The sequence below is a fragment of the Canis lupus genome, chromosome 12 (assembly GCF_011100685.1).
Source record: "Canis lupus familiaris isolate Mischka breed German Shepherd chromosome 12, alternate assembly UU_Cfam_GSD_1.0, whole genome shotgun sequence".
Lineage (NCBI taxonomy): Eukaryota > Metazoa > Chordata > Mammalia > Carnivora > Canidae > Canis > Canis lupus.
Genome location: NC_049233.1, coordinates 6,826,927 through 6,843,049, shown reverse-complemented (window position 1 = coordinate 6,843,049; position 16,123 = coordinate 6,826,927). Strand labels below are relative to the sequence as shown.

The 16,123-nt window shown below is 52.6% G+C and overlaps 1 protein-coding gene across 3 annotated transcripts in view; it reads left to right on the top strand.

Annotated features, from left to right (window-relative positions):
* The window catches only part of MDGA1 (MAM domain containing glycosylphosphatidylinositol anchor 1), a 64,234-nt gene extending 57,989 nt beyond the window's left edge, over positions 1–6,245 (top strand). For all 3 annotated transcript variants that reach the window (XM_038553938.1, XM_038553937.1, XM_038553936.1), the window contains 3 exons: positions 376–506; positions 703–811; positions 1,537–6,245. In XM_038553938.1, coding sequence (XP_038409866.1) covers positions 376–506; positions 703–811; positions 1,537–1,628 — 332 coding nt within the window. In that variant the 3' untranslated portion in view covers positions 1,629–6,245. The remainder of the gene's footprint in view (positions 1–375; positions 507–702; positions 812–1,536) is intronic.
* Positions 6,246–16,123: the final 9,878 nt, after the last annotated feature.

The window sequence follows — 16,123 nt, the reverse complement described above, 5'->3', positions numbered from 1 at the left end:
TGGTTAGAGGCAGAAGGATGGTGTGTGTGTGTGTGTGTGTGTGTTGGGGGGTGGTTAGGTGGAGGGATAAGCTGATTAAAAAGGAAGGCAAGGAAAAAATTTAAAAAATTAAAAATTAAAAAAAAAAAAAAGGAAGGCAAGGAATGAAAGAAAAGTTGCAAGTTGTCCTGATGGGTTGAAGCCCGGCTACTGTATCTCTGTCCCATGTTGAGGGCCACCCCCCACAGCCCACCTTCCCAGGATGAGGGGATTGTGAGCCAGTCTGGGCTAGTGCTGTGGGCAGCGACAGAAGAGGGGGGCCTGGAGAATGTGGAGGGGTAAGGGCACCCTTGCCTGGACCTCACTGCCCCCCCTCTCTCCCCATACACGCCACAGGCTCCCTCAACCTCCTGGTGCGGTCCCGGAACAAAGGGGCCCTGGACACGCACGCGTGGTCCCTCAGTGGCAATAAAGGCAACGTGTGGCAGCAGGCGCATGTGCCCATCAACCCCAGCGGGCCCTTCCAGGTGAGTGCACCTTCCAGGTGAGTCCAGAGGCCCCTCCCAGGCTCCCCCAGCCCTCGGGCCAGTGCTTTCTCCCGGGAGCTGGGGAGAAACTCAGGCAGGGTCTGGGGCCTTCCAAGTGGACTGAGGGGAAGGGGTTGGGGGGCTCTCTCTAACAGAACCCTTCATCCCTGCTCTCTGCTCTCTGACCCTGCCCCAGATTATTTTTGAGGGGGTTCGAGGCTCTGGCTACCTGGGGGATATCGCCATAGATGACGTCACACTGAAGAAGGGAGAATGTCCCCGGAAGCAGATGGATCCCAATAAAGGTGCAGGATGGGGAGGGAGGGAGGAGCCGAATCTGTGGGGGGCTGCGTAGGTAGGTACCTGTCTGTGTCAGGAGAAGGAGTTTGTGTCTGTATGGGGGTTCAGAGCGACTGGGTGGAGGGATGCATGTGTCCGTGACTATGGGGGCAGGTGCTGGTGTGTCTGGTATGCACCTCGGGCCCCACCCTGCCTCAGGTGATAGGGCATTTGTAGGGCAACGAGACTAACCTGTGTGCTCCCATGAACTTACTGAGTCATCACAGTACTTGAGTGTCTCCTGTGCCTGCCTCTGGGTATGTGTGTGTGTGTCCAGATGTGAACATGTGCCCCACCCCCCAGGGCCAGGTGTTTGCAATCATAACAGCTGGAATTTACTGAGTAGATTGCACGAACCAGCCAGGGTACAAAACCCTGTATATGCATGATCTCATAGCCCCCCAGGGTAGCACTTACCACTAGACTCATTTTACAGATGAGGAAACTGAGGCACATGGAGGTCAGGTGATTGCTCTGTGTCTTAACAAGCTGCAGAGCCAGCATTTGGACCTGGCAGGCTTAAGTGAACCCGCACACCACCCGACTTTACATCTGTGCTTACGAGTGTGTCTGCGCAGTGAGGGCAGTGTCTGCCTTTAGATCCCCCGGAGAGAGGGGGCACCTTGCTCTTCCCTGGCCCTGCCAAGCTGACCAGAGCCCTGGCCTGTGTCCCTTCTCTCTCCTGTCGCAGTGGTGGTGATGCCGGGCAGTGGAGCCCCCCGCCAGCCCCACCCACAGCTCTGGGGGCCCATGGCCATCTTCCTCTTGGCATTGCAGAGATGATGAGAACTGCATGGCCCCTCACCCCGCCCCCGGCACACCAAAGTGTCCGCATCGTACCAAAGACTGACCCCCGCCAGCCGGGGTGCCCAGGGGCAGGGCCGGCCCGCCAGGGAGGGGGCCTACGTTGGCTGCGAGGATGAGCAGAGGATGAGCAGAGAACGAGGACAGAGGCCTGGCGCTGAGGCCCCGGAGACGGTCGTTTGACACACGCACACACTCACACTCACACACACAGAGATATATTAAAGCACAAGTTTCTATCCGACCTGCCAGCACCTTCTTTTCTGCGGAGACAAGGGACTCACCTGAATGGTGTCCGCCACCCCAGGGACCTCGGCACCACGTGGGCCTTGTCCTGGCTGCACCTGTGGTGTGTTTCTGACTTTCTCTCGTTCCTAACTCAGCCCAGTGGCTTTACCAGAGGGGAGCCAGAAGGGGAGCAGACTCGGGAGCCCTACCCTGGGCTGGACTCTGTGACTCCCCAGGATAGGGGAGGCCTGGGTCGAAGGAGGCCGGGGTGGGGGGGGGGTACTTTGTGAGCTCTGTGAATGTCCCTCTGCAGGCAGTGGCGACAGGGGTGGGGCACCTGCTGCATGCCCTCAGTTTTCAGGGCAAGGGCTGGAAGGTGGGGAGACCCCAGGTCACCTTGATCCCTTGACCTGTTCCTCAGATATCATATCCTCCCCGCACTATGCCCGTTTGAAGGGACCCAGCACAGAGTCTTGGGCCTGGGCAGTCTGAAGATTGCCGCCTTCCTTCCTGCCCCATCTGACCCCACTCCCACCCCACAAGGAGCTGGATTCCTGAGAGCACAATCTCCAACCTAGTCTGCTGGCCTAACCTCAGCGCCCACCTGTGTCTCAAAGGGGTAGGAGGTGGGGGGTGGGAGGAGGGGGGTAGTGGCCAGCCATTTTCTGGGATGAGGCTTCCCTTTGAGAGGAGCAGAAGGGAAGGCCTGTTTTCTTGAGTAGTGCAGAGCCTTCGTTTTCTATATACTTGGCATGAAGGGGTGCCCTGGATGGGAGCGTGTATAAAGGGGGTGCCCCTGTTCCCCCTCCACTGCAAAGCACCGTCTAGCTGGCTCTTCCCCTCCCTGCCCAGGGGTTTGTGGAGCTGGGCAGAGGGCCATTGCTGGCCTCCTGTGTTGCCTGGGAGCCATGCTCCCATCCAGAACTGTGAAGAGGCTCCCTGGTCTTGGGTTCTGGGTTGGGCGCCTAGATGGGCACATTGGGATCTAGGCCTTTCCTTTTCAATGTCACCCCTGAAATCCCCCCCCACACTATCCATGGGAGAGAGAGGCCCAGCCCCTTCCAGAGTGAGTCTTCGTGTATGTGTCGTACGTGTGGCCGTGTGTGTGTGTGTGTGTGTGTGTGTGTGAGTGTGTGTGTGCACATAGGTGCATGTGTGCACGCCTGTCTGTGCTAGTATAGCACTGTGGGCACGTCTCTGGGCAGGAGTATGTGCAGATTATGAGTCTGTACGTGCAATTACACATATCTGTGAGGCCGGGTCTGCGGCTTCGGCATGCGTGTCCACCTTCGCGAGTGACATGAATGTTTGTGGGGTGCCGGCCAAATATACCCCTCGCAGCCCTGTTCTGTAGCTTCAAGCTGCCCGATTCTCTATGTTTTATCCCCTCTGGATGACAAAGAGCTTACAGATGACCCTATTGAAATGCAAAAAGCTTTGGTGGGGCGTGTTACAGGGCTTGGCCTGGAGCATTCGGTGGGGACAGCTGCTGGGAAGAGGGAGCACCGGCAATGCCAAGAGGCAGGCAGGGAACCAGAGCGGAGGCTGCCCACGTCGTGGCTTTGCCAGGCCCACGCTGTCATCATCACCAACAGCTGGTGGGTGGCTGGGCCAGGCCTGGAGTGGGGCCTCCGATCCCCGACCAGCCTGGCTGCCTCCTTGGCCCAGCCAAGGCGTCTCCAATTGAGTGGCTCCAGGTTCCCAGGACACACTTCCATCACGTCTGCTGAGTATTGTTCCTTAATTGTCCCATCTGTGCAGGGTCTGTTGCCCCAACTAGACTGTGAGCTCCTCCTCTGAGCCTTCCAACCTTCTCCCCCGCCCCGCCCCAACCTCCTGCCCAGCACAAGTGGGCCTGTTATGGAAATCACAGCAGGCTTTGCCCAGTGGAATGGATTATATAAATCAGTGCTTCCCGGCCCTGGCTGCAGAAGAGAACCACTGGAGGGTCTTAGAAAGCACTGATGCTTGGGTCCTATGCCCAGAGGTTCTGATTTAATTGGACTGGTGTGCAGCCTGGCATCAGAAATGTGTAACGGCTCCTCAGAAGAACCCAGGAACGAGAACCACTGGCCTATCACCAGCCAGGTGCTTCCTCTGTGCCCTTGCAGGGGTGGATCCAGAGATTCCAGAGAGGAATAGCACCGAGCCCTTCCTCCCCGTGGCACTGAGGTCCTCGGTCCTCACGTGTGGATGGGCAAGGGTGGTGCACGTGTGTCTGTGTGTGCAGGCAGGTGTGCAGGGAGTGTGGGTGTCAGTGGGTATTAGCATAACAGTGTGTGATGTGAGTGTCTAGTGTGTGCCTGTCTGCGTGTGGGAGGATGCGGTCTGCAAGACAGAGCGTCTTCTTGTGTCCCTGGGTGGTGACTGTAGGTCAGCATTTGTGTGTCTGCCTGTGAGTTGGCACCTCTGTCTCAGTGTCACCTATGCCGTGTGTGTCTTTCAGTGCCCGTGGGTGTCAGTGTCTGTGTGCTAGTAGGTGGTTCGTGAAGACCCCCCCGCCCCCCAGCCCAGGGGAGACCAGGCTGGCTGGATCCAGTGCATCTCCCCCGTGGCAGTCTCGCCCTCTGGGTCAGGGTGGCTGAGGCATTTTGTGGCCTTAAAACAGGGAGTCCGGGGTCAGCTCTCAAGGTGTTGGGGTTGGTTCACCCCTGTCGCCCCCAGTTTGATGTCTTGGGGAGACCTCTGGGGCCAGGTGCTGTACAGGTAGAAGCGGGGGAGTCTCAGCTTGGCTGTCTTGCCCTTGGGACCAGAGACAGCCACCTAGGGCGCCGAGCTAAGCCTGCAGGCCACCCCTCAGCCCTGGGATGCTCCGCCCAGCTTGCCTTCTCTGGGATACCCTGCCTCCTCTTTCCCATTCATTCTCCCTTCTCCCTTGGTGGAAGCCCCTGGCTCAGGCTCTCACTGCCAGGATGGGCCTCAGAGGTCCTTCCGTAAATGAGAAAGGCACAGGGGTGGGGGGACGGATTGGCCCAACGTCACACAGCCAGTTGGAATGGAGCCAGCCCTGGAAGCCCCATACTACAGCACCCAAGGGTGTCACATTGCTGGCCACTGCCGCCTGCCTGGCAGCAACGAGGAGCTTGGTCAAACTGCCCTGTCTCTGGGCGCTGGCACAGATGTTACAGATGTTACTGGGCACCTGCTCTAGGAGAGGTACTGTCTCCCTGCCCCAAATTCTGGCCTCTCATCCCAGGCCACTACTCCTCCCACCCCAGATCAGGCCTGGGGGCCATGTGGATGCTGCCTCCCCCTGCCCACACTGGTTTTAGCTGCTGTGCAGGCTCCCAGATACAAGGGACTGTTTGGCCTCCTCGGCCGTCTGTCTTCATATGAGCCTGGGCTTGAAATGAAAGTCAGTGTGTCATGGTGGGCTTCCCCCTAAGGACCAAGAGGGCTGGGGTGAGAGGGTACAAAGTCTTGTGTTTTCCTCTCCCTGGACTCAGAGGGCTTGGGGATATTTTCAAGGTCTGTCCCAAGGAATGGGATAGATGAATCTGCTCTGGAGGGTCCCTGTAGGGCCACCGGTTGAGGTTCTGGGTTCTGGGGAGCCCTGCCCACTTCCAAAGGCAAGATAGCATGCCCCTCTCTGTCGAATCAGTGCTGTGTGTGAGAGTGTGTCTGTGATGGTAAGGGTGGGGGTGTGTATCTCTGTGTATGTGTGTGTGTGTGTGTGTGTGTGTGTGTGTGTGTGTATGAGGTGTGTGTACATGTGTGAGGGTGTGTGCTGGGGCAGAAGGACCACCCCTTCCTAGGGATCCCTTGACCCTTAGAGCTGGAAGGGACTTTCGAGACCATCTAATCCAGTGTCCTCACTGTACAGGTGAGAAAGCTGAGGTCAGAGAGATGGCATTTGCCCACCATCACCCGTCCTTCATGTCACCTGCATTCATTTCCCAGAGGCCCCACTAGAAGTGCCCTCCCTCCCATTACCTCCTCACCTCCTCCCAGCTACCCCCATAATCATCATCTCAGCTCAACTCTGTCTCTGTGGTCTCCAAGCATCCTTCCTGCCCCAGGTGGCCAGCTCACCAAGGCCTTTATCCCCAACCCAGGAGACGGGGCAGGGGAAGGAGGGGACAGCTCCAGCCCTGAGGCCTCACAGACTTGAGAGAAAAGCCAACCCCTCCATGCCCAGGCCCACCCCACCACCAAGGTAAAAGCACAACAGGAGACCCTCATTAATGGGTGAAAGGTATTGGGGTTGTTTTAGTCACACGACCCCATCCTCACCCCTTTGCCTTGCTCTCTGTCTCCACCCCAGCCTCTGTCCCCTCTTTGTCCCTCTTTCACCCCCAAGACCCCCCCAAATGTAACCTCTAGTTGCGGACGCGGTTGTTTCAATCAATAAAGCTGCAGTGTTCTAGTGCTCTGGGTCCGGCTGTGTGTGTGGGCACCAGGTGGGCCAGAAGGGGGCCTGGGTGAGTGTCTGTGGTTGGGGTGGGGGTCTTTTCAGGCCCCTGGGGAGAGCCCTTCTCTTTTGGCACCTGCTATCACAGGTCCTGCTCTGCCTCCCAGGCAGTGGGGACCTGCGTTCTGGTCTCCAACCCAATGAATCTGGTGTCCTCATTCATTTGTTCCTTCAATAAATATTAGCCAAATACTGCCTTTATGGAAGCTCCTGCTTTAGTGGGAGAGGTGGACACTAAGCTGATAATTACACAGGAAGCACATCATTATGAATACTATTAGGGCTGAGAAGGAAGGTAAGAGCTGGTTCCTATTTAAGTTGGAGATTCAGGGATGACTTGTCTAAAGGAGAGGCATTTAGGAGAGACCTAAAGGATAATTGGGGTTAGCCTACCAGGGCAGAGGGACTCTTCCAAGTAGAGGGAACAGAACATACAAAGGCCTAAAGGGACAAAAAAACATAGAAGGCTCAAGGAAAGGGGGAAAGGCAAAGACAGAGGAATAAAGTTGGTTAACCACCATACCAACTTGACCTTTCCCTTCACAGCCCCCCAGATTCCCATCCTTCCTCCACTCCCCTACTCCTCTTATGAGCTCTGGGTTCCTTCCTGGCCCCATAAACCTCACTATGCACTCCAACTGGGGCTGCCTCCATCATTTACTGTCAATGAGCTGCCCACTTACCCTCAAATCATTTTGTACCAATGTTTTACTTTTTCCCAGACCCTCCCAGAATCCTAGAGCTTCAGAGCTGCAAGGTAAAGATCACTTATTTCAAACATCTACTACTGTTTTCCTTAGAAGAAACAGCTTGCCAAGATCATGGGGGTGGGCAGTAATGAGGAAAGTTCACCCTCCTGTGCACATTTGTGCAGTGACCCCAAATCAAGGGCATGGGTGTCATGATGCAAACTAGGGGGAGATCAAGCAAATGACAGGAAGAGTCTCACATTACTTGGTTACAATGACTTAGGTAGGTAGAGCAGATAGTTTCATTTCCGTGCTCCAGATGGTGAAGCTGAGGCTCAGGAAGGTGACAAGACTAGGGGTTTCCTACCCCAGTTTTATCAGTTCACATCTTGGCTAACTTTTTGCTGCCATGCTTGGGGTTTTTCTTCTAAGAGGTTAGGACCATCACTTCGTTAGGTCCGTTCATTTTGTACAAGGAAGAGAGACCCACCCAAGCTCACCCACTCACTCACTCAAATACAGGAATATTATCCTAAGGATATAGGTAGTGATGGGGACAGCCACGCTCAGAAATCCAAACAGGTGTAACAGGGATGGGATTCTTGAAGCAGATAGCATTCTGGATTTAAGGTAGCTCTAGGAGCTCATGGTCCATCACCTGAAACAATGGCCAAAAATCCTTTGTTATCCTACCTATCGAAAGGAAATCTAATTCCTTCTTCTCCTTGAATCTGGATTAGTCTTAGTGACTTATTTGGCCAGTAGAATATGACATTCTGAGATGAAGATGCCCTGAAGCTTCAGCTAAGGCTCCATGGGACATTCTCTCTGGGAGCCCTGAACTACTGTGTAGGATGTCCACCTGCTCTGAGACCGACACACTGGAGAGGCCATGTGAAGGGCTCTAGTGGACTGCTTCAGCTGAGCTCAGACTTCCAACCATCCCTCCCTCCCCGCAAAGCACCAGATATGGAAGTAGAGCTGCCTTGGACTGTCCAGATCAGCCCACCCACTGGCTGGATACCTTGGCCAAATGCCATATGTAACAGAAGACTTGCCCAGCCAAGCATTGCCAAAATTCCTCACAAAATCAAGGGATGTAATAAAGTTATTATTATTTAAAGCCCCTGAGGTTGGGGATAGTTTGCTACAACAGCAATAGGTAAAACCTTGGAGTGATTCAGCCACTTTCCCTGTTTCACTTCTCTCTTTGCCCATACAGTTCCTCTCCTGACTTATGGTGTCTGCCCCCTTCCTGGCTCCCACTCTCCCTCGTGACTTTCTGATGGCAGCTCCCATTCACTCCCATTCACTGATTTAGCCTCTCTAGAGAAGGGGCTGATTGGACTGGCCCGCCGCTTTGTCCCTAATCATAGATGCATCATTGGGTAACCTGTTGACTGGCCAACCTTGGGTCCTCAGGTATCACACAGCTGGGTGGGAGGAAGGGGTGACACATACAAAACATGGCTGCCTGTGGCCTGCTGTTTCTAGAAAGGCTGTGAGTAGGCCTACTTTGGAGAGGCAGTGGCTGGAAGGCACCATAAATTTACTTCCCTGGTTCTTCCCCTCTTTCATCACTTCTCTAGTGATCATCTGTTCTCAGGGGCACAGTTGTGCTGTGTGTACAACCGTGAAAGTGACTCCATCCAAGGGTAAATCCCAGTGGAAACTGTACAGATAGGTCAGGTAACTTAGAGGAACAGTGTCTCGTATTCAACTCTATGATTTATTTTCATGTTAAGGAAGCTAAGACTCAGAGAGGTGCTGTGGTTACTCGATCTCATAAAATTAGGAAGAGGAAGAACCTGGAGACAAATCTTGATGTTTGATTTCGGGTGCTGGGTCCAGTGATGTCAGCCAGGTCCTTTCCTCTTCTTCCTCCCCTTTGGGGGTCATTCTGCTTTTCTCACCAGCTCATCCCCAGGGGCTGGAAGAAGCTGGGCTCTTTTCTGTGAAGCCCTCCACTTCAGATGAAAATTGTTCCTGGTCCTGATTTTCTATTTCTAGCTGCCTGACCTTTTTGCATATGTCCTTTGTGGAAAGCTACTATAACACCTTTTCAGAAAGAGGTTGGGTATAAATAAATCCAAGAAAAAAGTCGAAACTCTTCTCCTTGAAGTCACCCCAACCCCGAGTGGAAGCATCTCTCCATCCTGCTTCCCAAACCCCCTGCTCCTGAATTCATCTTGCCCGAGCATGCGGCCCTGTCAGCACCCAGCATGTGTCCCTGCTCTGAGGTCAACTTGGCAAGCCCCCCAAATGCAAATCCTACCACTGAACTCACCACTCTGTCTCTTTAGCAGTTTTGGTCTTTAAAAATGTTTTCAGGCTTCCATTTCCTTCAGGCCCCATGAGACCAGCCAAAGCTCTGCTGAGTGGACTCAGCACTTTGCAAGACCTCATTCCATCTCCACGTGCTGCCCTAAGTAGAATCCTGCTCTTGGTACCCCCATCTCTTCCAGGAGCCACCTACCAATCGACTCTCCTCCACGAGGCAGTGAGAAGTAGAGTAAAACATGAGTCAGAGAGGCCGAGAGTCCCAAATGTCCACACAGTGGGTGTCTCTGTTGCCATTTAAAGATGTCCATAATGCATTGCTGAGAGACAGAAGGGCAGATAAGAAACAAGTATGCCTAGTACAATTTCATTTCTTTTATAAAAATATCTGTGTGTATAAGTGGGTGCATTTTTTTAAGTCTAGAAGAATATTCACTGGATTATCTGTAGTTACCTCAGTGATGAAATTTCAGAAGCTCCTGATTCACATTTTAGACTTTTTCTGTACTGTCTGAATATTTTTACATGAACATGTATTATTTTTAATAACCAGGAAAAAATATATTTTCTTGGGAAAAGCCTGAAGTCATTAAGGACAACAGATTAGAAGTAAAGATCATTTTCTGGGGGCATCTGGGTGGCTCAGTCTGTTAAGCAGCTGCCTTGGGTTGTGGTCATAGTCCTGGGGTCCTGGGTATGAGCCCCCCATCCAGCTCCCTGCTCAGTGGGGAGTCTGCTTCTCCCTCGCCCCCTGCTCTCTCTCTCTCTCTCTCAAATAAATAAAATCTTTTTTTAAAAAAGGATCATTTTCTGTTCTTAGCCTTATTTTTTATAACCATACATTACAGAGCTGGGGAAAGGGCTTTGAACTTAGGCCTTGAAATCTTGTCCTGCTGATTTATTCAAATAAAAATACTTGGACAATTGGGAGAAGGAGAAGTGTTGGTTTGTGTTGACTGAGGATGAGGAGGTGGGGATGTCAAGCCAAACTGTGAGCAAGAGAAATCCCAGAAAGAATAACACTACCCAGCAACAAAGACTAGCATTTGAAATATGCCTGACACCTGACACTCGTGCATGTGCAAGGGCATGCAAGCCTTCGTGGAGGCTTGGGTGTGTGTGTGTGTGTGTGTGTGTGTGTGTGTGTTTGAGCATTCCTCTTTGGGTCACCTATGTCATTGGCAGCCCCTATGCAGTGCTGGTGTCTCCCTCCCTCTCACGATTTTGAGGAGACCTCACTCCAGCTAAGAGGAGTGTGTGGGCAAACACACACAGTGGGAAGCAGGAGGGAGGGCTGTCTTCCACAGCCAAGTGAGGGCCTGGAGGGGATGGGGCAAGGTCTCTGGTTGGGCCCTTCCCAGGCTCCTCTGCGCCCACCACTCCCTAACCCCCAGCAAGCAGACAACGCCCTTGGGAACTCAGACTCTTGACTAGAAGTATCCGGGCCTCTGCTGTTCCCTGCCTCAAGACTAGGGTCAGAGAAGGGGTCCTGCTTCCACTGGCAAGAGGCAGAGAGAGAGGGGCTGAAGAGAGGTAGGAAGACACAGAGATGGAGCACAGTGAAAAGAGCCCTCTAAGGAGAGAAAGGGGCACCTGGACCCCAAATCTGGCTTGTGGCCTCGAATAAGCAGCGACATCTGGACCTCAGTTTCCCTGGAAAATGGGGGAGGAGTGGGAGGTTTGAACTCAAAGGTTCTTCCAGTTCTGGGATTCAATGAAAGGAGGGGGTGAGGTGCTCCTCAGCAATGCAGAGAAAGGGGGTCTTCATATAAGAAACGGAAACCTCAGAGACAGAGCCCTATTTGTGTCTGTGGGACTGAGCACCTGTCTCCGTCCTCCTCCCCAGCACTGCCTCCCCAGCCCCTTCACTCAGGCCCAGGCCAAAGCCGGTCAGTCTGTGGCCTCTCCACACCCCAGTCCCTGAACTGGGCCCCATCCCCGCCCAGAGGCGGGCAGGTGGCAGGAAGGAGCCCGGTGGTGTCCGGGGAGTCCTGGCCGGAGCCTGGGGGCTGAGGGACCGCCTGGCAGGGAGGGAGCACCAGACTGGGGGGGGGGGGGGGGAGTGGGAGGGGTGGCTGCCTGCAGAGTGCCAGCAGCACTGACCAGCCCCAGGAGATGGCGGGCCTGTGAGAGCAGAGGGGTCTTGGCAGGGTCAGCTGGATGCCAAGATCCCTGGAAGTGAGTCAAAGACGGGGATGAGAGTCTGCAGGGCCGAGGTTGCATGGTCCTGGGAGGGCTCAAGAGCATCTGGATGGTGACAATGGCAGCTACTAGGATGGCAGGAGAGTCCTGCTCTCCATGGCTCCCAGAGGCATCACAAAAGTTCCTGTTCAGTCTGGCCCAGGTTGGGGGTGGGGGGCAGCCCAGTAAATCCAGAAGGGTCCCAGAGGGGCACTGGACTAAGTGTGTGTTAGTCCTCTCCAGGAGTGAAGGGTAGAGGCAGTGGGAAGAGTGGTCTCAGACATGTCCCTCTGCTCCCTTACCCTGGGTCCAGAGATGGGGACAAGATGAGGTGCAGTGGGGATGGCAAGTGCCCACATCCTCTCCCTCCGTGATGGGAATTTGAGGCCTTTTTCTTTGTGTAACATGCGAAGAGCAGGTGGTTTCTGCATGCTATTCCCCTGGGGACTCTGGTGGGAGGTGTGTGCTGCCTTCTAGTGACTTCTGGCCTGTGGAATGGTGACAGTGCACCCCAGTGGGGCTGGGGGTCCCCGGTCTCCTCTCTCAGTTCAGATTCTCCAACTTCCGGCGAGCAGGCCAGGCTCTGAGGAATTGGCTGCTCATCTGCCGGCTTCGACTGCCCCCTTCCCCTGGGGCCTGCTTGGCACAGGGCCACACCTTTAGAGGCCTCCATACATCTGTCTTCCTGCCTTTCTCTCACCTACCTGTCATCCTGGGAACAGCCTCCAGGACTGGCAGAGGTGTCTGTCGCTTCCAGACCTGAGCAGGGCCCGGGCCCTTCAGCCTGGATCAGCCTGGAGGTGTTGTCAAGGGTTTCAACACCAAGTGGCCCTCTCCAACAGCCTGAATCCTTCCTACAACATCCCCCAGCCTCCCTGGGTGGTGCCAGTGACCAGGAACTCTGCCCTTTGCAGGCAGGTCATTCCTCCTTGGCCAGCTGTTACTCTCACCCGACCCTCCGCGTGATTGTGGTGGGGCAGGCTGTGGCAGAAGGGGTGAGGGGCTCTGTTCTGCGCCCTCAACATTTCAGAATGGGCTGGGAACTCTAGGCTGTCTCCCTTGAGCCACTCCATGGAGGCCTGGCTATACTGTGAGAAATAGTGTAAATGTCCCGTGGGAAGGGCAGACACTGAGGTCTCTGAGTCTGGGCTCTGGTCCAGCCTCTGCCACAGACTTTCTTTTGTTCTATGTATGGGCTTGGATCTTCTCATCTGCAAAATGGAAGGACGTTGGGTTGAATGATTTCCTTAGGGCCCTTCACCTCCAACTTTCAGTGTTGTGTGTTTTACATGCTATTAGGGTAAAGGATTGGTCAGAAAGCACCATCACTAATAGTCAAAAGTTGTTTTTTGACGGGGCACCTGAGTGGCTGGCTCAGTGGTTGAGCATCTGCCTTTGGCTCAGGTCATGATCCTGGGGTCCTGGGATTTAGTCCCACATCAGGCTTCCTGTGGGGAGCTGACTTCTCCCTCTGACTCTCTCTGTATCTCTCATGAATAAATAAATAAAATCTGTTTTTAGGGATCCCTGGGTGGCGCAGTGGTTTGGCGCCTGCCTTTGGCCCAGGGCGCGATCCTGGGGACCCAGGATCGAATCCCATGTCGGGCTCCCGGTGCATGGAGCCTGCTTCTCCCTCTGCCTATGTCTCTGCCTCTCTCTCTCACTGTGTGCCTATCATAAAAAAAAAATTAAAATTATATAAAATAAAATCTGTTTTTAAAAGGGGGGTGGTTTGTTGTTGTTGTTGTTTTTATCTCTGGGTTAGCCGAAGATGGAGTCCTGTAACACACACTTATTCCAAGGGCCACGGCCTACACGAGGGACCAGCACACTTGCCTGTCCCCACAGGCCCTGTCTAGGTTCTTAGGTTTGACTGAGCCCTATTCCCTTTTCCAAAAATCACATCCTCTGTAGGCCAAGGTGGATTTCTCTTTCTCTGCTATTGCCCTGTCAGTCACTCCTGTCCAGTTTCTGGGTACCCTCTCCATCCTGGGCCCATCCTCTCTCACCACCCACCTTGGCCCCAGCAACTCTGATCTCCTTGCCTCTAAACCCCAGGAAAATCACCATCCCTCTCCCTTCATTGTCTGCCTCTCCCTTCCTGGATCCTGACCCCAGGAGTTCTCCCAACTTCCAGAGCTGCAGAGGATAAGTTGTATTTTTACTATAGAGTGTTTGTTCCTCCATTGATTGGTTCACCTACTTAGTCACTGTGGCAGACACTACTGGTTACTGTAGCCACAGTCATTCCCTTCTTCTTTGCTCCTCTCCCACTATAGAGCTTGGAAAACTGAGGCACTCATTTCTTAGCCTCTCTTGCAGCTAGAATTGGCCACAGGTGACCCGGTTTTGGGCAATAAGATATAAGAGGAAGTCAGCTGAGGGCTTTCAGGAAAGCTTTTCCTCCCAGTTGAAAGGAAACTCAGGAGGATAATCCTTCCTCACCACTCTGCCCTTTGCCCTGCTTCCTGCCCATGGACATGATTACATGAGGTTGTGATGCCTGGAATGGTGGTGGCCATCTTGTGACCATGAGGCACCAAGCCCAAGGATAAAAACCAGCACTCTGAAAGATGGTGGAACAAAAATGGTAGAGCGAATCCGGGGTCCTAGATGACTGTTGAACCGAGCCTGAGACCATCCCTCCACACTTCTCATCAAGTTAATACATTTCATACAAACAGTTCAAGCTTTATTGGTGAGGTATTATGGGGGTATTTTTGCTGTCACCGTAACAGAAACAATTTAGACATTCACTCAACTGATCATTCACTTACTCATGAAGTTACTCACGCATGTATATATTCAACTTCTTGCTGTATTGATAGAAGCTCAGATGTTCTAACAGAAACCCCACATAACAGTTGCTAATTTTTTTATTAAAGATTTTATTTATTTATTTATTTATTTATTTATTTATTTGAGAGAGCAGTTGAGAGAGAGAGAGAGAACACACACTAGCAAGAGGGAGGGACAGAGGGAGAGAGAGAAGCAGACTCCCCCGTGGGAACCAGATGCAGGGCTCAATCCCAGGACCTTGGGATCATGACCTGAGCCAAAATCAGATGCTTAACTGACTGCTCCACCCAGGCACCCCAAGAGCAGCTAAATTAAATAGAAATGCATTTCTTTCTCATATAACAGTCTGACTATAAGTAAGTGGTCAAGGGCTAGGATGGCAGTGCCAAAGTGTCAGGGGCCCAGGATCCTTCTAGCTTTTTGCTTCACCACCCCTGGGCTGTTCTCTTTTCCACATGTTCCAAGATGTCCTCATCACATCACATTTCAGCAGGAGGGAAGGGGAATAGGCAAAAGAGGACCCAGTTCTCACTTTTAAAGATGTTATCTGGAGATTACATGTTCCATACTTCTATTCATATCTTATTGGCTAGAACTTTAGTTATAGAGCCACTCCCAGCCACAGAAGAGGCTGGAAAATGCGTCCTCTATTCTAGATTGCAATGTGCCCAGCTATAAATGTATACATATATAAATGTATGTAAATGTATATACATAATTATATATATAATACAAGAAAGTGAGAACAGATGTGGGGTGCAATTGGCAGTCTTATTGATTTTGTTACTCACTCACTCATTCATTAAACATGTATAAATGCATACTAAGTGGAAAGGACTGTGCCAGAGGCCAAGGCCCCACATTTCAGGCTGCTCACAGTCTAGGGAGAGAATCATGTAAGTCCACATATTCATATCCAATGAACTTTTGGGAGCACCTGCTCTGCCCAGACATACATCCAAACTGAAAAACAAAGAGCACCAATGACATTACATTTGGTGCACCGCAAGTTGGCCCACCTGCCACCTCTTCCCTCAACTTCTTCTGAGTCCAGGCCTATAGGAAGAAGGGAGAACAGTGACAGTGGCAAGTGAGGACATGTCCCTCAAAACAAATCTTTGCTTAGAAAAATCCTTCTTCAGTTCTAATGAGAATCCTGCCTGCTGAAATGTACAATCTTGTTGTTCTTGGGAGTGATGGGCATCAGTACCGGCATCTCCCCTGGGGCCCCCTGCTGATGTCTCTGAAGAAAGGCTGTCAGTCTCCCACCCTCAGGGAAGTGAGGTGGCTTATTTCCTTTGGGAAGCAGAGAATCTGTGTGAATGGTTCCCACTCTATACCTGGAACACAGTGCGTATGCCACAAGAGTTTGATAAATGGATGAAGAATCAAGGAGTGTGTGGTAGATTGTGCTTTCTAAAATTGGCCTCAATACTATTTCTGGTCCTATATTAACCCTTCCAGAACCTGGCCATTCCTCATTAAAAGGTCGGTCTACCTTCTCTCTTATGAAAATCAGGTAGCTTTGTGACCGCCTCTTTCAATACAACGTGATATAGCTCTGCCTGGGTCTGCCTGTCTCTTTTGGATGCTCACCCAAGGAACCCATCTCGATGCTTGGGGAAAGCATGGGCCATGTGGATGGACTACATGTAGGTGTTCTGGATGGTGGCCCTACATGAGGCCTCAGCCAATAGCCAACATCAGCTCCCAGACATATGAGTGAGTGAGCTTCCGGTAATTTCAGCCCCCATCCTTCAAGCCACCCCAGTAGTGGCTGGGAGGCTAGTAGAGATGACCTGTTCCCACCAAATCCTGCCTATTCATGAGCAAAAGACAGGTTGTCGTTGTTTTAAGCCACTAAGTTTTGGGGTAGTTTGTTATGT